At 42.9% G+C, this 22032-nt stretch overlaps 1 protein-coding gene and 3 pseudogenes across 1 annotated transcript; 2 read left to right on the top strand and 2 right to left on the bottom strand.

Annotated features, from left to right (window-relative positions):
• The first annotated feature begins 3334 nt into the window (after positions 1-3334).
• On the top strand, positions 3335-21316 carry LOC148163611 (zinc finger protein 334-like). Its single transcript, XM_088026283.1, has 7 exons — positions 3335-3573; positions 5708-5766; positions 11539-11668; positions 11962-12054; positions 13343-13564; positions 15383-15445; positions 19942-21316. Exons 2-5 carry the CDS (start codon positions 5752-5754, stop codon positions 13390-13392), a joined length of 288 nt encoding a protein of 95 aa, XP_087882409.1. The 5' UTR covers positions 3335-3573; positions 5708-5751; the 3' UTR covers positions 13393-13564; positions 15383-15445; positions 19942-21316.
• LOC114223154 (small ribosomal subunit protein eS1 pseudogene) lies at positions 8318-9089 on the bottom strand (annotated as a pseudogene).
• ZNF334 (zinc finger protein 334) lies at positions 13557-14879 on the top strand (annotated as a pseudogene).
• LOC114223112 (exosome complex component RRP43 pseudogene) lies at positions 16763-17668 on the bottom strand (annotated as a pseudogene).
• Positions 21317-22032: the final 716 nt, after the last annotated feature.

The raw sequence follows: 22032 nt of genomic DNA, 5'->3' as shown, positions 1-22032 counted from the left end.
ATCACCCATGTGTAAATCTTGCTAGAAGGCAGGCTACCTTCTCCCACTAAGGAAACCTGAAAAGCCAGATACTTGCGTTTCTTTTCTCTTGGCACCTGGGGCGTGGGCCATGTGACTTGGGTTCAGCTAATCAGATGCCCAGGACTTGAATCTTCAGCAACTGATACAAATGCACAGGGGGCACGGGGGAGGCAGGAGTATTTTATTTACGCTAGCAACAGCAACGGTGGTACCCGTTATTCAGTGGCAATGGAAGCAGCCACAGCAGCAGGACATCCACTGTCTGGGCGCAGTGGTGGCAGTGACATCCCCACCAGATGTCATTGATTCCTGCCACGCATTCTGCCCTATTTCCCACCTGTGTTCTAACTCGGTTCTAGGAATCTCCCAAAATCCTCATTAAAAAGTTCCCCTTTTTGCTTATGCTAGTCTGAGTCAATGTCTGTTGCTTGCAACCCAGAAAGCCTGGCTGATCCTGAGGCATTCATCTCCAGCTCATCTCTGGGCTCTGACAAGCTAAGCCATGAGGATTCTCTAGTTCTGAGATTCCTCTCCAGCTGTGCTCTAGCATTTCTACCTGGATGATACACGCACTATGGCCGATTTGAATCATCGTCCTCCTCCCCAGATCACTTCCTCTCCATTCCTGAGCCAAAACCCTTGAGTCATCCCACTTCTGCCTCCTTCTCCCTTCCGATCCAAACCTTTACTGATGGGAGTAACTGTTTGGATCCGAACTGTTTGGAGATTTCATCTCCACTCCTATCTCTTGCTGGACCATTGCCTCAGCCTCTCGCTGACCTGCCTTCAGCCTCTCCTGCTCGCCTCCATTTCTCCACAGACTGCTCACATCAGAGGGCACCTGTGGGGTGGTCACTGTGTACATGAACTTTGGAGTCAAACTAGATCTGGAGTCAGCATTCACCCCACCACTCCCCAAAGTGTGACCTTAGCGGAGTTATTTATTAGAACGACAACTTGTCCGTGTTTGCCCAGGACTGCCCCAGTTTTAGTATTTAAAGTTCCAGGTCCTGGCAAAGACCCTATTTATATTTATAAATTATTAATGATATATCTTTCTATTTAGTGTAGGTTTTGTTTTTGCATCTGTGAAATAGGACCTACAGTCGGATTTAAGCTGCGGCATTGTTCGGGTGATCGTTAGGAAGCATAGAAAGTGCTTGCACTTCGCAAGCCTAAAATAAATGCTATCTACTTAAAAATATCTTCCACACAGCGTTCCATTCTTTTCCCTCACAGAGCTCCTTACAATTTGGAATTCTATAGCTATTTGAAATGGTATAGCTAGTTGTGGCTAATAAATATTGTGGTCTTCCTCACCAGATTCTGAATAGGCAGATCCCATAAAGGCAGGGACTGTGTTGGGCTTTTTCACTCTTGTTTCCCAGAGCCTAGAACAGTGCCTGGCACATAGCAGGTATCCAGAAATAATTGTTGGGTGACTAAATGATGGATAACGAACAAAGACTAGCTTTAGTTTTAACACTCAAGACCCTCTGCTGTGATTTGGTTTCCAGTTTGAAGAACGCTTGAGGTGTGGATTGTGACTTATTGGGGTTCTTCGTTGGCAACACAAAGTATCTCTGAAGAGCTACATAAAAAAGGAATTTGTTGGAATTGGTAAGAACCAGAACCAGGATAACTCCAGAGATCTACACAACAGGAATGGGCAATTGCTTCAAGGCTTCCATATCAGACAGACTCGGCTCCACCTAGGCCAGGAGTGGGACGGGCAACTTACTGGCCCATCATTCAATGGCTGCCATTGACAGTTGTATAGGTTTGGCACTGCTCAATTTCAGCAGGTACTATTCAGCAATCTAAATGGATGAATCCTCTGGAGTTGTGCAGTTTGCCTATGCATGTGTATGTGGCAGACCTTAATGGAAGTGTGGTAGTTCTCCTGAGGAAAAAATGAAGTGATGTTAAGGTAGTATGGATCTAAGGAGGACCAAGAAAACCAACTGATGTCCACCACAGATGAGATGACCAGTTAACAGCAGATGGCAAGGTGGCAGAAAGAATGATTTGAGGAAAGACAGAAGTTACTGAGACATTAAGGAATTTTTTAAAAAGAAAAATACTTAACATCAAAAATAAAAATTTCTTATCAACCTGAACCTGTACCTATAAGTAGTGAACATTTAATATTTTCAATTCCAGGGCTTATCTCAATGAAGATCTATTTGTACGTGTGTGTGTATTCTATTCTCTCTCTTTACACAGACACACACACTTGAAATTCAACTTAATGGGCCAAAAATGCCTTTATATTTCCATTTCACTTTGTCTATCTTTCATACACAAAATGGAAAAATCATCCATTTTACTTAATCATAGAAAAAATATATATATGCACAAGAGAAGGTCCCTCTTCCTCCTAAATAATCTCATACCCCACGGATTACCATTGTTAATTTTGGAGCATATCTTTCTAAATTTCATCTAAATGAATACCTACTTAAATGTGCATATCTTTATCTAAACATGTATATGTAAAAGATAAAATTATGCTTCATATATGTGTTTGCCTATTGTTTTATTTAAGAGTATATCATACTTTTTTTTATTACTACACTCCCCACTGGTAAATTTTCTTTCAGTGTGAATTCTTGGATAGATAATGTCTGAATTCCACAATGCTTTCACACATTCAACATGTTTATATGGATCCACCCAAATAGGTGAAGGCTTTCCTTTATTGGTTACATTCTTCTGATTGCTCCCCTACGAGATCTCAGATATAAAGAAGGCTTTCTCGCATTTAGAATGTTTGCAGCGTTATTCCCCAGTGTGTTTTCTGATGCTTAGAGGGGGAAAACAGTAGAAAGAATAAGATAAACGGCTCTGGTGCTCTTTAGGAAAGTTTAGGAGGAAGATAAAGATTTTGGAATCATTAACATGTGGGTGGACATTTCATAGTCTGTAATCTTCGCTTCTCAGCTATAGTCTTCGATGAAGTTAACAGGCAACTTTTCTTCTTGTGTTAATGGTTCATAGCAATTCATCAAGCCCGGTAATCAAAACAGACGCTCCTTGAAGAATCCTTAAGCAGGCGGCGGGTATCGCGGCGCCTTATGGGAAATGTAGTTCAAAAAGGCGCCGACCGCCCCTTGGGGAACCCTGGAAGGGCGGCCCGGGGGCTGCTTCTGCGCATGTGCTGATCCTGGCGTTCCGCCTGGCGCCGATTCTCGTTCTCAGGGTTCTTCCGGGGACGCGTCCTGCAGTCTCCAGTTGCTCGGGTTCCGCGCTCACCTGTACTTGGTGCAAAGTGGAAGCGCAGCGGGTGCAACCGCGAGTTAGAAGAAGGACTGGCAGGGGGTTCCGGGCCCTCGGGGGTCGGAGGGAAGGGCGGGGCGGAGCTGGCCCGGGTCCGTGGAGGGTGGGCGCGAGCTCTCCCCGCCTCCCTCGGGAGGGAGTCACCAAGCGGGTTTCCGCTGGTCGCGGAGAAGAGCGGCGAGAGCCAGGCTGGCCTTCTGTCCCGCAGGCCTCAGGGCGGGCGCTCTCTGCAGCCTTTCTTTGCCTGAAGAAGGTGCTTTGTGAGGGTGAAAGGTTTGTGCATCCAAATGGCTAAAGTCTGATTCCAGAAGTTTCGCTGATGCGCTTGGATCTGCAGCCTGCCGGGCTGGGTTGAAAAGTGCTAGAGGGCAGCAGGGAAGTGAACAAATATTCATGATGAGAAATAAATACTATTATTATTATGTTAGTTATTTTACACTAAGTATTTGTTAGGAGAAAGATGCGAGCTGCCGTTGAAGGGAAGGGCCGGGGTGCGGAATTGACTGGACGAGAAAGAGTTCATTAAGGGACTTGAGACGGTCGGGGCGGAGGTGTCGGCAGCATTGCCTTAAGTTTTAAAAGCATGTATGTTTGGGTTCAGATCAGGTCCTGTCACAAAACAGCACTGCATCCCTGGGCATGTTATTTAGACTAATCATGTTTCCTCACCTGTAAAATGAGCATAGTGATCATATTTGCCTCACAAGGGTTGTTCCGGGGTAAAATGATCCGAAGGTCAAGCCAAAAATATAGTATGTGCTGCATAAGTATTCCCTGCTATCATTTTACGAAGAATTTTAGACATTTCATTCAATCCTCCCAACCAGGCTGTAGGGACAGCATTACTTCCCCTGTTGGAGCACGTTTAAAAACGTCATTTGCAGAAAGCTAAAGTGAATGGATTGAGTTTTCAAACTAGGTCTGTTTTACTCCTGGTCTCATGATCTTTGTAGTATGCGTCTTCCTCTACCTACACCCATTGAGTTTTCTCTGGCACAGTGACTTGTCCTGTGTGTGTCCCTAAGAAGCAATTGTGCCATATGTTTTGATAGACCGTTTGACTTGTTTTCCGTAGGTCACAAGGCAAAAATGAGGGTTCTAGGCTCTTCCTGCTCCTGAAGCATTGTCTCACTTTTCAGCAGCCCTGATTAGATTCTAGAAAAAGTCCAGCTCACCAGGCACTTGACCCTTGGGACTCCAAGTGTAGGTTCCAGCTAATGGAAATGTGGCTCCAAGGTCCAGGTTGAAACAAAACCATTCCTGTGAAGTAAAAAGCAGCAGTCCCCAGGAACAGAAATCCCACCTAGAACATATTCCTGAACAGAAACCTCTCCCTAGAATCTCAGTGTGGAAGCAGAAGAAGCCTTGAAAGGAACGTATTCAAGTTACTGGGCAGAATTTTCCTCTCCAGTGTGAGCAAAGTCTGGATGATAACACCATATCAGAGACCATGGATATTGTAGCTCAGCAAAACTTTTAGTTCAACTTTCAAAAGAAGGGAAAGGGCAGGGTGCAGATGGGACAGGAAAAGACGCTTCCCTGAAGTATTTGTGGGGGTGTGGGCTGGAGGGAAGGGGTACCAGCCATAGCTAAGGAAATAATTTCTCATCACTTTCCAAGCACATATGTGTCATTCCCTGTAATCTCCACTCTTTCTGCTCAAACCACGTCCAACACCAAACCTGGGATTCACCACATGTCCGCCTTGTAGAATCACAAGTGGAGGTAAAGAGAAGGTTTTTTTTAAAACTGTGTAACTTTGCTTTATTTTAAAATTAGGACTCAGGAGGCAGATATCTTCTCCAGTTATGCAGTTTGCTAGTGATAGCCAAGAACTGAATTCACATCTCGGTTTCCAGGTCGGGGCTCTGTCCTCTACCACATTTAAGTTAAAACAAGTTTCTTAGCAAAAGATCCTCTGGTGAAACTGCATCTGAGGGAGACCAGACAAAAAGGCAAACATCTTAAAGCACTTGCATTCCTTTCTGAGCTTCTCTTGGATTCTCTGCTCTCAAATGGCTAAAAAATATTAGTAGGAAAATAGGTAAATGACATAATTTCAACATTTTCTGGGCCAATAAGTATTGTTATCCTAGTATTATTTTTAATGCTGGAATCATGTTCCAAACTGTGTATATCCTGAATTTTATTGATCCAATCTATTATTGCACTCAGGTTAGTTTTAATTTTTTCCAAGGCCCAAGTTGACAGTAATTCCATAAAAAAAAATAATTGTTTATATTCACTGAGTAAGAAAAGTTGTCTGTGATCATTTCAGAATTATAAATGGACAAGTGGATATTCCTTCACCGGATTGGTCATAAGACCATTTTCTTGATAGGTAATCCTAAGAGCTGCTGAGTTAGCCAGACCTCTCATGATTATATTCCTCTTCTTCCTTACCCAGGTCTGGTATCCCAACTCCTGGCCCATTCTCAAGAGCATCCGAAAATGAACAAATCCCAGGTAAGTTGTTTAGGGATTTAGTTCCCACATTTTACAGTGGATTTCAAAGACATTTCTAGTAATGTGTACATTCAAATGAAATGGTAGAAATATGTAAAATAAAGCATCAGGAAAAAGAGTATCAGATCACTGCTAGAAAAATTGACATAAATATACAGAAATCATATGTTCCTGTAGACTTGTCCAGAAGGGCCCAGACAATATGAGATAGGTCTTACATCGGCTATTTGAATGGTTTTCCTGTCATTTATATCCAAACATTTTCTTAGATGATCTTTGAATAAATGACACAGGGGCCAGTCTTGGCAAGAACATCGTGAAAGAAATGCAGTGGGTCTCCCGTGACTTTCATACGCAGGCAAAACTCAGTTATTGGAGGGGACCAATTCATTGTCCTCTGAGTAGACACCATTCAGATGCTTCTGTATGATCCAGGGATAAAAATGAGAATAAATGGGTCACCTATTCCTCAAATAGTGTCCTGTAACTATTTCTTTCAGCTCTACTTTTGAAACAGGTTGTAGAGGGAACAATTCCGTCTTCTATCCTGTGGGTAAAACTTCCTCACTTGCTGGTCTCACTGCAACTCACTTCATGCAGTCTTGGATCTGCCCACCCTGCCCCCACACTCCCATGGATCTGTACTGGTAAAACTTAGCAGTAGCCTAAATATTTCCAAACCCAACGGGTATTTTCCAGTCTGTGCTTCACTGAACTCTGTGTTGCATTTGACAGTATGGCCATCCCCTCCCTGACATGCACCTCTGATGATCTCTGATATCATCCACATGGTTCTCTTGGCTCTCTTTATATCTTTTATAGAATCTTCTTCCCTACATTACTAGCCCATTATTCTTCCTGGGTTTTTTTCATCTCCTTTGTGGTTTTGACATGCAGCTTTATATGCTCTGAAGTCTTTTTCCACCTCAGCTTGAGACTTGCTGAGCATCTCTATAAGCACGTCCAGAAGGCCATTGGAGTCCTCATGTTCAAAATGGAAATAACATTTCCAGTCTTTTCAGTTTGCTTCTTCCTCTTCATTCCCTATCAGGGCCCCTACTATCTGGAAGGTTAGACAGGCCAGATAATGGGGCCCAGCTCAAGCTCTCCTTTTCCTCACCTTCTATATCCACTTATCAAGTCTTGCGAATGTTGTCTCACAAACGTTTCTTTTTCTTTTAAAAGATTTTATTTATTTTTTTTGACAGAGACACAGCAAGAGAGGGAACACAAGCAGGGGGAGTGGGAGAGGGAGAAGCAGGCTTCCCACTGAGCAGGGAGGCCGATGCGGGGCTCGATCCCAGGACCCTGGGATCATGACCTGAGCCGAAGGCAGACGCTTAATGACTGAGCCACCCAGGCGCCCCATCGTAAATGTTTCTTGAATTTGTTCTTTGTCCTCCATGCCCTCTTCCCCTCCCTCAGTTTTTCTCTCCTGGATTATCATAATAACTCTCTCCGTTTGCCTGCCTCCTTCCCTTCCCTACGTGAAGACTGTTGTTCACACTGAGTGATCCCCCTAAAATGCCAATCTAGTCATGTCTCTTAATACAGAAATTGTTGCAGTGGTTCCACACCACTCCCAGGCTCTTTTGGTCATTGGTATGACCGATAAGGCTATTCATGTCATGACCTGTTTTTTCTTCTTTTTAATTCCTACCACTATGAACCTTTTCATTCCACAGCTACATATAGATCAAGCCAGTATATGCCAAACACTATGCGCAGCATGTTGCTTTTGATACAGCTTGAATAAAAGAGATCTTGTCTCTGTCCTCGGGGAGCTCAGGAACTGGTGAAGGAACTAGACATTACACAGACAACACAAAGCATGGTGAGGGGTCAGACCCAGGACACTTTCTGTAATGTCTCTTAGGACACAAACCTCATGTTCACCCATCTCCTTTATCTCTCTGTCAATACTGCACCCATGCTGGGCTGCCCCTCCTATAGACCTGGATAAAACAACACAAGAAGTGTGATATCTGGCTTCCTGGGGGAGACATCCTGGAACCAGACAATGCAGCCCAGAAGTGTGGGCAAGTTAACTCACCTCAGGGTGAACCTTGACTGAAGGGAAGTGGGACATGAGAAGGAAGTGGACAGATAACGTTCTCTTTCCTCTCACCCCTCCATGTACTATCCATGTGGCCCTTGTGGAGAGGTCCCACGTGTTGGCCGAATGCTCCTGCTCAGAGACCTGCTGCCTGTCTGGGCTTGTAGTGAAGTGGTGGGTAGGGTGGTGCCGCCCGTCACCCCACGTTGCTTACATCCTTTCTTTCCACCCTCACTGCTCTGGCTGGAGCCCCTCCTATAAGATTCAGCTTTGTTTCCTAGACATCCTAGCTAAAACCCATCTTCCCTTCATCTTATTTTGGAAATAATAGGTAATGGAACCTACTTGCATAATTTTTAAAAATCAGTAAAATTCTCTGATATAAAGGAATAAAAGCAAATTAATTGAATTAATTAATTAAAAAAGGAGTTAGTATGTATTTTATTTTTTTTCCCACAAATACGATTTTTTATTTGTCACCATTAATGCCTGACTTTTAAACAGATTCTTGGACTGGTGGCTCATATCCATCAGCTCGTTCAACTTTAGCACCGGTCTCATCCCCAGTAGCATTTCCAGAACTACTACCTTCATGAAGCTCCATGAGCTTTCCCAATTCAAACTTGGGCTTCTTCAGCATTTTTACTTTTTTAACGAAGACATCATGGAGTGGATATATAGACTGACAGGCCTTTTCTATATCTTTTCCAATGCTGTCTGGAATCAATTTATTGACCACTTCTTTCAAGTCATTTGTTTGTACCTCTCGGGTCATGATTTCTATCATCTTTTTCCAAATTTGACGGACCTGTTGGTGCTGAGCATAAGAGGTCTTCCGAATCTGATTTTTTTTAGTAAAACCAACACAAAATAGACAAAGCAAATAACCATCAGTAGTCTTGACATCAACATGAGCTTCAATCATGGTCTGCCATTTTTTGACCATGGAGCACATTTTGTCACGGGTAAGATCCATGACCTTGAAATTAGGCAGTTTTTGCCCTGAACATCCTCAGTAATTAGCTTGAATTTTTAAACTCAACTTCATCATTCTGCAGATCAGCAAGGCTCACTTCAAAAACATGACCCTTGAGGCCATCAGATGCGATTTGGGTTCCTTGAGTTCTTGTGACTAATGTTTTTCCAATATTTCTTATATTGAACATAGCTGGTGCTTTCACATCATACCAATCTTTCTTAGAAAATGGATCAACCACTTTCTTCTTGGCTCCCTTTTTGCCGCCTTTCATAAGGCGCTTATTCTTGCCGACTGCCTTGGCGCTGCTCAGGGAGCCAAAAGGGCAGTATGTATTTTAATATAGAACGCTCACATACAACTATACTAAGTCAGAGAGGTAGTCTGATGTGTATACCTGTAGGTAGAATCCCTGTGAATGTGACAAGTTAAAAATTCCCACAGATGTGGGTGCAATGTTTCATGATTCAAGCCCCATGAGCAGGATGGCCATTAGCAGTATTTTTCAAAAGAAGTGGAAATCCCTGAAGTTCCAATCTGAACTAAATACAGTGTTCCCTATATAAAAAGCATAAAAATACTGTGTGTTCAAATGTAAAATGGAGTACGGTAATATGCTCAGATCATTTTTTTTAAGATTTTATTTATTTAGACTTAACAAAAGAATTAGAAAAATAATACACAAAGCACACATACCCTTCATCTGCTTCCCCTGATCTTTGAAAACCATAGCACAGCGATCAAAACCAGGGAAATTACATCAATACAGTGCTACTCTCCATCTTACTGAAATTTTGCCAGTCGTCCCAGAAATGTCCTTTTCAGCTCAGGGATCCAACCTAAGATCCCCCATTGCATTTGTTGTCACGTCTCCTTAGCCTCCTGCAATCTCGGACGGTCTTTCTCTGTCTCTCATGACCTTGACACTTTACTGGCCAGTCGTTTTCTTGGGTTCGTTCTATCCTTTTCTTTTTCTTGATCTATAACCTCTTTGTCTGACAGGGAGAAACCTGGCTGTCACAATCTACGTTATATTTACTTATTTGCTCGTTCAAGGATACACATGAGGGTGTTAAAGAATCGCTGATCCACACCCCATGTGAAAAACGAATTTCCCGACTAGCGTGTCACTGCGTGCCGTTCTTCAGCCTTACGCAATGTAGTCAAAACCCTCTTCTCCAAAGTTGCTTATTTCCTTTCTCACCCCCTTCACTGTAGTTACTTAATTTTATTATAGTTAGTTTCATTTGTTTCTGTTCATATTCCATATGGGGTCTTGATTCCACATCCTGGTTGATTCTTTTTATTCTGGGGGTGTGTGATATTACCATAGTTCTAAGAAGCAGAACTATATGGAAAGATATACTTAGAAAACTGTCACCTCCCCCCATCCATCTCCCCATTCCTGCTCCTCTATTCTTCCCATCTGTTCCCATCTACCTCTGGAAGGTAATCCATTCACTGGTTTCCGGTTTATCTTTTTGTTTATCTTTCTTACACACAAGTGGCTACATGTACAGTTGACCTTTGAACAACATGGATTTGAACTGCGTGGATCCATTTATATGCAGTTGTTTTTTTTTTTTATAAATACAGCACGGTACTATAAATGTATTTTCTCTTCTTTATATTTCTTAATAACATTTTCTTTTCTCTAGCTCAGTTTATTTTATTCAAGGATACAGTATAAAATAGGTATAACATACAAAATATGTGTTAATCAGCTGTTTATGTTATCAGTAAGGCTCTGGATGACCAGTGGGCTATTAGTAAAGTTTTTGGGGAGAGTCAAAAGTTACACATGGATTTTCGATTGTGCAGGGGATGAGTGCCCCTAATTCCCACGTTGTTCAAGGGTCAGCTGTACATTTTCTTATATTCCCTTCTTTCTTACATTAAAGGTAGCATACTATAGATATTCTTTCACACTTTGCTTTCTTCACTTAACAGTATAGCCCCCAAATCACTCCATATTGGTTCATAGAGGTCTTCTCTGTTATTTATGCCTTCAGTTGTGGCTTTTGCTTACCACTCTGTCTTCTCCGTCTTCTGAGCTCAGAACCAAATATCCAGCTGGACATCTCTACTTGTATGCTCCACAGACCCAAGCATAACATTCTAAATAGCAATGCACTAGCTTTCTGTGGTCAGTTCTTTTTTGGTTTTGTCTTCCTAATCTCAGCATACAGTACTACCAGCTGATCATGCAAAATAATCTGGACATTACATTTCCCACAACCAGTTAGAGGCCAAATCCCCTTGTTCCTCATCATGTAGGGTCTATTCCCTCCTTCCCACCCCCACTAGAACTACCCGTGGGCATGACTCACAGTGTGGTCCTAGTTTTCTTTCCCTCTAATTTGACCTTTAAGCCATTTGCCATTCTTCTAGGGTTGGGGACAGCAAACATTGTTTCAAAGGGCCACATGGTCTCTGTCACATCCACTCAACACAGTCACTATGGTGTGAAGGCAGGTTGGTAATGTGTCGACCAATGGGCATGGCCAAATTTGGCTCCCAGTGGGCTAGATTTGACCCACGGACTATAGTTCGCTGACCCCTGTGCTCTAGAGCATTGCTTCTAAAATATAAATTTGGTCATAAAACTCTAATTCTTGCTAACAAATATCTCTTTATGGATTTCCACTATTCACAACAGCGGTCTCCCAAGTAAAGGGTAGGGAGCACCCCAAGAATCCAATGGGATTCTATTCACCTTGGATTGAACATATTCTTTCAGAGATCAGTTTCATCCAAGGACCTGACTGTGGACTTCACCCCCCAGGAGGAGTGGCAGCAACTGTGTCCTACTCGGAGGCTCCTGGACAGGGCTGTGATTCTGGAAAACTGCAGACAGCTGGTCTCCGTGGGTGAGTACAGCTTCCCTGGTTAGCTCCCAAGAGCATGCATTTGCTCTGTGTCGCAAAAACATGTTGAATTTAATTATTTAGCCTTGAGCATCAGGAAGAAAGATGATTTAGGCAGTAGAACTGTGTGTGTGTATCCACTGCCCCTCCCAGCCTTCCTCCAAATGTTCTAGCTTTATTGATGAACTGCTGGGCATCCTCATTACGTAGCTTCTAAAGCTGTGCTCTCTTCATCCTTCAGAGTCCCTGAAGTCCAAAGAGCTTGGTCCAAGTTCTGTGTTATTTCCCATTAACAGGGTATCATGTTAGCAAACCAGATGTGATCTTCAAACTGGGGCAAGGAGAAGAGCCATGGATAGTGGAGGAATTCTCAGGTCAGAACTACCCAGGTGAGTAACTGATCGCCGAGTAGGTGGAAACCAGTGGAAAGAAGAGTTCCAAAGCCGTTACTGATCATAGTTGGCATCTTTCTAATGTTTCTCAGGAATCTCTTTTTATAGGCCCCAGACCTTGGAGGTAATGGAGGATTAGATCATTGTCATGCTGCAGATACATAAAACATCATCCCCAAATAAATATACTCTTCTCTTTAATTGAAAAATTTATAAAGATTTTTGCCACTTAGTTACGTATCCCCAGAACCCAGTCCCTCCTTCACCGTACCTTGCACATTATTTCTGTGGCATTCTCTGTTGCCTACCTGACCACCCCGCCACCAACCATTGTCATAGACTTGTTGTATATTCAGACATTCATAGATCCATCTTGAGAGAAATAAATCTTGGGGCGCCTGGGTGGCTCAGTCGGTGGAGCATCCAACTCTTGATTTCAGCTCAGGTCACAATCTCAGGGTTGTGAGATCAAGCTCCATGTTGGGCTCCATGCTCTGCACAGAGTCGGCTTAAGATTCTCTCTGTCCTTTTGCCCCTCCCCGCCTCTAAAAAAGAAAAATCTTGCTTGATTTACATGATGTACTAGTTACTTTCCATTTTTCTCTCTATGCTTTAACTGAGAAATTGCAGTTTCACCCTCCATTCTCAGCCCCACGAGGGTGGGACTATGGTGAGGCAAACAAGGCATCTCGGGCACAAATTTAAGAAAACAGTCACTCTCAGGGTCATGCAGGTGCTCTAGACATCATGCTTGCCTCACCATAGCCCCCGCCCTGCTCAGCCCACATTCTCCTTTTTATTTGTGCAAATTCCAGAGTTCCCGTGTCACTGCCAAAATTTCAGATTCACACCGGCTTTTTGTTTCTTTGTCCTACTGACAAAGGTCAGTGAGGTCTGTGTGTCCAGGTCCCACTGTCTCCCTGTCTTCTCCAAGTGCTTGCTCGACTCCTGCCTGTCTTACTCAGGCCTCTGTCAGCCTTACTCGCAGTTTGCTCTGTGCTCACTGTTCCCTGTGACTCTTACTTGTTCTGTGCCAAAGGTAGTTTCCTCTTCCCTTCACCCTATGAATCAGGCTGGGGGGGTTGAGTGGGCGTTTGGTTTTGTTTTGGTTTTTGGTTTTGTTTTCTCCTACATCAACCACAGAGGAGATTTTGCCCTTGAAATGTCCTTAATTCTGGGAGGCTGGGCCTGAAGTCGAATCCCCCACTGCAAGGCAGTTGTAACTCTCATTTCATAGCAAATGTGTAAGGGCTCACAAGTTACTGTTAATTGTGTTCTTTCCTAGAAGTTGGTGATGTCTTAGAGAAAGACAAGGAAATCCAAAGCAGCATTTGAAGCAAATTTTATGCCTCAATAATAAAACACTGATTACAGAAAGAAATAATGTATTTGGGAAAACATTTAATCTGGGCATGAATATTGTTCCCTCAAGAAAAATACCCTACAAATATGATCCCTGTGGAGCCAATTTGAAAACTAATTCAGAAGTAATTGTTGCAATGAAAAGGTATGTAAAGAAATTTTTTTAATTGTTTGTTTTTAAGATTTTATTTATTTATTTGAGACAGAGAGGGAGAGAGAACACAAGTGGTGGGGAAGGGCAGAGGGAGAGGCAGACTCCCCACTAAGCAAAGAGCCCAACGTGGAGCTCTATCCCAGGACCCCAAGATCATGACCCAAGTGGAAGGCAGACGCCTATGCAACTGAGCCACCCAGGCACCCCTGAAATGCTATTTTAAAAAGATTCCTGATGAATACAGTGGATATAGGAAACCACCACTCTAAGAGTGAGAAAAGTCATTCTGGAATAAAAAAACAAAACAAAACACAAATATGATCCAGTTAAGAAAGGCAGAAGTCAAAATGAAGACTTTATTCTGCATCAGAACATTCAGACTTTGAAATAACAACCTCTTGACTGTCATAAATGGAGGAAAACCTTCAGAAGGGCAGCTCATTACACAGAAGAGGGTGTGTGCAGAAAGGAAATCAAATGAATGCAGTGAATGTAGCAAAACCTTTTCTAAGAAGCCCACCCTAGTTGTACATCAGAGAACTCATACAGGGGAGAAACCCTATGAATGCAGTCAGTGTAGAAAATTTCTGTGTGCTAAATTGGCCTTCATTGCACATCAGATAACTCACAGAGGAGAGAAATCCTCCATATGTAATGAATGTGGGACATTTCTCTGTCATGAGTCCACCCTCATTATACATCAGAGAACACACAAAGGAGAGAAACATGGTGTGTTTAATAAATGTGGTACAGCATTCATGGTGAAGTCAGACTGCAACAAACATAAAAGAACACACACAAAGGAGAATCTCTTTGAGTGTAATGAACATGGGAATGCCATCAGCAAAAACTCACACCTTGTTGAACATCAGAACGTTATGTGGAAGAGACCGTACGCTTGTGTTGAATGTGTGAGAACCTGCTGCCAGAAGTCAGCCCTCACTCACCATCAGAGGAGACACACAGGAGAGAGACCCAGGGAGTGTAACGAATGTGGGAAAACCTTCTCCCAGAAGTTCTCCTTCACTGAACATCAGTGAACTCGCACTGGGGAGAAACTACATGGTTGTAACAAATGTGGGAAATCCTCCTGCCGTAAGTCAGCCTTCAGAGTACATCGGAGAATTCACACAGGAGAGAAACCCTATAAATGGAGTGAATGTGGAAAAACCTACCATCGGCTGAGGACTCTTAACTGAACATCAGAAAATACACACGGGAGAAACCCTACGAATGTAATAAATGCAAGAGAACATTGTGCCACAAGTCAAACTTCCTTTTACATCAGAAAGCTCCTAAGGGGTAAATTCCAGAGAAGCAGTGACCAACAAAGTAACACATCAAATAATCTACAGAATGTTAAAGCCTTATAAAAATGCACAGAGGAGCGAAATCTTATAAATGCAATTAATGTGAGACATTTTTCTGCCATATATCAGCCCTTATTACAACATCAGAGAACTCACACAGGAGAGAAATAGAGTGTGTTTAATCCATGTGGTGAAATACTCGGTGTGAGTTATTAAAACATTCCACAATCAGACTTTATGCCAAGTGTGCCTCCCTTTTAAAATAATGAAACATTATTTAAGTGAAATTAGTCTTCTCCACACTTTTACTTGACAGTGTATGTGATGAGGTGTGAGGATCTAACCTTACTTCATTACAAATCGGTATCAATTGTTCCTATGATAATTAATTTAGAATCTCTCAATTTGTGGTGTTTTCAGTGCTCAGATTAGACAGGTTGGTTTTGTCTTCCCCGACTCCTTAGCCTTTTAGTAACAGATTCTTACCCCTTATCTGCAGAGGCACCAATTAAGAGGACTTACTGGTACTCCACCCTCCAGGCCCACAGTGGGAATGCCACAGGTAAGCATTTGATAAAGCCGAGCTTACCAAAGCCCTCATGGGACTTTTGTGATGAGAAATAGACACAGGACAGCTAATATGTGATCCTGAAGCTCCCTGCAGCCAAGTCAAGAAAAGAGCAATTGCAGTAGGAAAAGAAAAATGCAGAGATAAGCAGATTTGAGTAGTAAAGAGAATACTGATGGTGTTTGAATCCAGAAAGGGTTGGTCTCCCTGGTGTTGGTGTTGCTTGGTATCCACTCACCCCTATTCTATCAGTGGTTTGAATATGTCAACAGACAGGGTTTCTGTTTCTTTCTTTTTTCTAATAAATGTGTTCGTTGAAGTGTTCTTTAGAATTCGCCAAGAATTCGTTACCAAATTCTGAGGGGAAAAAAAAGGCCTCTGTAATGCCAATTAGAATTACATTGGAGGGAGCCTGGGTGGCTCAGTTGGTTAAGCGACTGCCTTCGGCTCAGGTCATGATCCTGGAGTCCTGGGATCGAGTCCTGCATCGGGCTCCCTGCTCAGCAGGGAGTCTGCTCCTCCCTCTGACTCCCCCCTCTCGTGCTCTATCTATCTCATTCTCTCTCTCAAATAAATAAATAAAATCTTTAAAAAAAAAAAAAAGAATTACATTGGATATATACATGCAGTTAGGCAGGATTGCCATTAAGTTAGTAGGAGATGTTTTTCCTTCAAATCCTCATTTCCATGAGTGGGATTTTTCCCTAAGCCCATTCCTAGCCTCTGCTACATTGTTGTGCATTCTGCCCCGGGGAAGATGAAGCGGGTTTATCCAAGTGGTAAAATTGGCATACGTATACGTCCGCAGGTGTGTAGGCATGTATTATGAATGTGTACATATATGTAAATGTACGTGTGTCTATATTTGTGTGTGTTGTTTTTTTTCTTGAAACTTACTCATAGTTACTTCAAAGCCTTGGTTGCTTTTGAGAATGGATTTTATTATCTTTGACTTTAAAACTATATTCTTGGGGTGCCTGGGTGGCTCAGTTGGTTAAACATCTGACTCTTGATCTCAGCTTGGGTCTTAATATTAGGGTCATGAGTTTGAGCCCCATGCTGGGCTCCATGCTGGACATGGGGCCTACTTAAAAAAACAAAAAAACTATATTCTTTATTGATGGAATTTTTTTCTTAAGTTGTATCAAAGTTGTCTATATTTTCCCTTCAGTTCTAGTACTTTCTTGCTTTGTATGTTTCAGAAATTTTCATGTGCTAAAGGTCTGCATGTTAGCTGTCTGTCCAGTTATACCTTCTGCTTGCCTACTTGCTTTGGGTTCTTTTTTTTTTTTCCTGAAGAATGTAGTTTGATATTTATTTAGTATAAAAGGTTTGTGCACAGTGTAACAAATACAGTTTTTACAAATCCGTTTTGAAAATGTGGTGGTTGTTTATTTGGGTTTCATGCTCTAATTTCTTCATCCATCAGTTTTTTTTACTTCTTTGTGTCTGGTAACTGCTCGACTCATACAGTCCTGAAGTTTAGCTCCAGTCAGCCCACTTCCACCTGGTTTGTGAAGACAACATAGCTTGCCTTCCTCATCCATTACTACTGTTAAGGTTCCAGTTGCCAGATGTTCCTCCTCTCCAGTAGGGTCAACTATGAGCAGAGTGTCATCAAATACAGCAAAGGAAGTTGCAACTGGATGAGTTCTAATATTCAAATAACTTTTCTTCTTTAAATTAACTTCTGCTACACCAGTTTCTTCATTTATAGTAACTTCTGGCAGCTGTACATTTTTTAAAGCTGCTAACAAGGCAAATGTGCAAGCATCCAAGATGTTCCCATCATAGTCGAGGCAAATGATACCACAGTATAGAACCCAAGAAAGCTTTCCTGTAGAAATGCGTAAGTCCTCTTTCTGAATTATCTGTGAATTTTCAATGACATCTGCAATGAACTGGCTAGCCACTTGGGCCTCTTCTCCAGGAGGTCCAGACCGAAATCTCGATGAACACAGAGGTGGTAGATCCACATTAGGAACAACATATCCTTTATCAGGGTGGTGCTGCAAATTCCGCCTTAATTCCACAAATTACTATAGTATTTCCCAGCTTCAGTAAAGCAGAACCATCTGCAGTACTAATTGAACCTATGTTGACAGTTGTGGTTCTGAATTCACCCAAGTTCTCTTCCATCAGGACGGCAGTTCTCTTTCAAAAATCTCCTGTAATACTCCAGAGGTTCCACAGTTTTGAACCTGGCTGCCATCTTCCCGCCCGAAAACGTGCCCTTGCTTTGGGTTCTTTGGCAACACAAGACTCTGCTCATTACTGTATTGTTTTTCTTTATTTATATTTAACATTATACAGATGGAAAAACTATGTGTTGGGAGGAATGTTTTTCAAATCTGATAGAAATGGTAAATCTACAAATCCAAGAAATCCATTGAACCCCAGGCAGGGTAAAAACAAAACCACAAGGCACATCAACGTCAAATTTCAAGACATGTAAAAATCAAAGCCAAATTTAATGAAGAGAAAAATCTTAAAAGTAGCCAAAGGCAAAAAAGTACATTGCATAGAGGGTATATTTGTTTTCTATGGGGGCCATAACAAGTACCATAAACTGGGTGGTTTGGAACAACAGAAATCTATGGTATCACAGTTCTGAAGTCTAGAAGTCTGAGGATGAGGGATCGGCAGGGCCATGCTCCCTTCTGAAGGTTCTTGGCAAGAATGTGTCCCAGGCCTCTCTCCTGCATTCTGGTAGTTCCGTGGCTCATGAGAACATCACCCAGTCTTCACGCGACATTCTCCTTTCCTGCATGTCTGTGTCCAAATTTCCCCTTTATGTAAAGATACTAGTCGGCATTGGACCAGGGCCCACTCTACTCCAGTATGACCTCATCTTAACTAATTAAGCTGCAAATAAGGTCACATCCTGAGGTCCTGGGGGTTAGTGCTTCAACCCATAATGCAGGGTATTATATTAGTTATCTATTGCTGTGTAATGAATTGCCCCCAAACTTAGCAACTTAAAGACAACAACCAACATTGATTATCTCACTGAGTTTCTGTAGTTTAGGAATCTGGAAGCAATGGAGGTGGTTCTGCCTCAGGGTCTTTCATGAGTTAGCCATCAAGATGTTGATCAGAGTCGCAGTCATTTCCAGACTTGACTGGGGCTGAAGGGTCCACTTCCAACATGGCTGTTAGCAGGAGGCCTCCATTCTTCGTCACTTGACCTCTTCATAGCTTCTTTAATGGCCTCATCACATGACGACTGGCAGTCCCCAGGGTGAGGGACCCAAGAGAGAGCAAGGCAGAAGCCACAGTTTCCCTTTAGCCTGGCTGTGGAAGTGATAACTATCACAATCCCCGTGTTGTATTGGTCACACAGACCCACCTTGATATCAGGTGGGAGGGGACCCCACAAGGGCAGGAAAGCAGGAGGTGGGGACTGCTGGGGCCATCTTAGAGGCTGGCTACTACATGTAACCACAGCACAAATGGAGTGGTTTCAAGAACGATGGGAGGAGACACATGGGGAGCAATGAATACAAACAACTCTTTCAAGAAGTTGCACTAAAGGTAAGAGAAATGGCCTGGTAGCTCGAGGGAGGAGTGTACTGGGGAAGGTAGAGCAGCCTGTCTACTGACCCATGCCAGCAAGGAGAGCCAGCAGATAAGCAACAACATATGTGAGCTACAGAAGCCTTTCTGAGCAAAGAAACAAAATGACAGTTGCTACGATGTGAATGCATCCCCCCCAAATTTATATGCTGAATCCTTGCTCACAAAGGTGATGGTATTAGGAAGTAGGGCCTTTGGGAGATCATGTGGAATCCGTGTTCCTATGGAAGAGACCCCCTGGGATCAAGCCCCGTGTCTGTTGCCCTGCTCTGTGAGGAGTCTGCTTCTCCCTCTCCCTCTGCCTTTCCCTCTCCCTCTGCCCCTCCCCCCACTCATGCTCATTCTCTCTCTCTCTCACCTCTCAAATAAATAAATAAAATCTTTTTTAAAAAATTTAAAAATTTTTAGAAAAAGAAAGAGACCCCCACAGAGACCCTTCTCCCCTTCCAGCATGTGAGGACACAGTGGGAAGGCCCCAGCTGTGAACCAGGAAGAGAGCCCTCACCAGAAGAAACTTCATCTTGGACTTCTCAGCCTCCAGAACTTGGAGAAATAAATTTCTGTGGCTTGTAAGCTACCCAGTCTGTGACATTTTGTCACAGTGGCTCAAATGGACTCTGATAACTACTTCTCCATCTCCACCATCCCAAATTTTACCCAAGACCTCACTGGAAATGTACAGGGAGGGGAATTCTGGGGAATATAGCTCAGCCAAGCCAATGTGACACATTACAAAGTCATCACACTCCCCTGTCCTCTTCAAGGCAGGGAAAGTGGACACTTCCCCCTGTTGCTAGCCCTGTATGCCCCCTACCATCCTTGTCAGTTTCCCCCAGCCCTGCCCACACTTGTAAAGAATCTATTCATCCCATTTTCTTTCATGCCTTTTGAATGTACTGCTTCCTTCCTAACAGGACTGATTGCATATTTGGTGCCAGAAGTGGCCCCAGGAAACAGACTGTCAGAATGGAAATAATAAGATCCTGGAGTGGTAGAGGCCAAGTGTCAGCACCCAACCCTTGGAGACACAGTGGACAGTGATCATAACATGCCTTAGGGCAGAGTGGTAATCAGAGGATTTTGCCCTGCTGGTGATGGCTAATTGGTCATGGAGACCCGAATATGGGCAGCCTTCTAAGGTATAGCTTGACATATAGGTGGAAAATGTCTGGGTCTCCTGGATGGAAGCCTGATGAGTGATTATAGTGGAGATTCACTGTACCTTCTTCAGTTCCCAAACCTGAGTCCACTCCTAGGCCCAAAGTAGCTTCAGGGAGGACCTTTGAATAAGGGCCTGCAATGTACCCATAGGAGACAGTGTGAGTCTTCCTCCAGGCCTTCCCAGAGGGAGCTGTGGTTATTTACCAGTGTAACTATGCCCTGGAGAAAGGGAAATACACGGACCTCCAAGGGTTACTAGATGTTGGCTCCAATATAATGCTAATTCTTTGATTCCCAAACACCGCCATGTCAGAGTAGGGACTTCTGTAATGGTCACGAGACAGATGGAGTTTGGGCCTGAGTCTACCTCGCAAAGGATTTATTTCCACCAGTTGAACCACAGGCCCATCCTATGGTTATTTCCTCAGAATGTGTAATAGAGACAGACTTAGCAGCTGGCAGATTTCCTTTCTATGAAGGTATTATGTTGATACTCTTGTAGCCCATGATAATCTAGTTTGGTAATTTTTAAATTTAGACTCCCCCCTGCCCCTAAATCCCCAAATCGTCTGAGAGGTAGCCCCTGATTTCATGTAAATATCCAGCATTGCTTGTATGGTGTACACAGATAACAGTAAGCTGTGTACTTACTCCAGTTTTGCAGTCTGTGGAAGTTGAATGGTCTTCACAGAGGTAATTTAATCTTTAATAAAGTTAAAACATTCATCTAATAGCAATTATCATTGCTGGCTTTTGACCTCATCTTGGTTATATCTGCAAAGGTTTTATTCCTAAATAAGTTCACATTTGCAGGTACCAGGGTGTGAGAGAATAGAAAAGATGTATATTGATTTCTGCTCCCAGTTCCTGGCACAGAGCTCCTACATCCTTTAGAGTCTCCTAGCTGACAGTGGTGTCTTTTCTTTTAATGAGGGGACTCTTGGTGGGCTCCTGGTTGGGGGATAGTCACCAGAAAGACTAAGCCATGGTTAGAAGCTTGGAATTTTCAGCCCACACCCCATTCTCCAGAGAGGGGAGAGGGGCTGAAAATGGAGTTAGTGATCCATCATGCCTACACAGTGAGGCCTCCTTAAAAATCCCAATCCCATGGGCTTTGGAGACCTTCCAGGTTGGTGAACCTATGGGGGTGCTGGGAGAGTGGTGCCCCCGGAAAGGACATGGAAGCCCCATACCTCTTCTCTCACATACTTGGTCCTACACCTCTCTTCCAGTAGGATGTTCATCTGTACGCTTTATTTTTTTATAATAAACTGGTAAGCAGCAATAAACTTTTCCTGGGTTTTATGATCTGCGCTACCAAATTAATCAAACTGTAGAAGGGGCCATAGACCTCTGATTTATAGCTGATGGGTCAGCACAGGTGACAACCTGGACTTGTGATTGGCATGGTGGTGCAGTCTTGTGGGACTGAGCCCTTGACCCATAGGATCTGACACTATCTCTAAGTAAATAGCATCAGAATTGAGCTAAATTATAGGACACCTGGCTCACGTCACAATTGCTTGGTGTGGAACCCCCCCTCCCCCCACAGTTGGTGTCAGAAGTGTCATGAGTGTGGTAGTCGTGTAAGAATAATGGAAAAACCCCCTGCACATGGGGATTAAGACTTAAACCCAAGTCAACCCACAAACATAGATTATATCCTCAAATGTGTGACGATGAAAACTCAATGCAAATAAGGATTTAATAACTAAAAACAAAAACATTAGTTGCATATACACTATGTTAGTGTTCAGATGACATTTTAAGCTTAAATACAAGACAAGCATTTATAACTTCTCTCTTCTTTATCATACCAACTCGTTACTTAAATGATATAAATA

The sequence above is a fragment of the Eumetopias jubatus genome, unplaced genomic scaffold (assembly GCF_037043125.1).
Source record: "Eumetopias jubatus isolate StellerSeaLion01/CBP00866 unplaced genomic scaffold, mEumJub1_p1.0 scaffold_9, whole genome shotgun sequence".
Classification (NCBI taxonomy): domain Eukaryota; kingdom Metazoa; phylum Chordata; class Mammalia; order Carnivora; family Otariidae; genus Eumetopias; species Eumetopias jubatus.
Note: the sequence above shows the minus strand (reverse complement) of the source record. Positions and strands in the feature narration are given on the sequence as shown.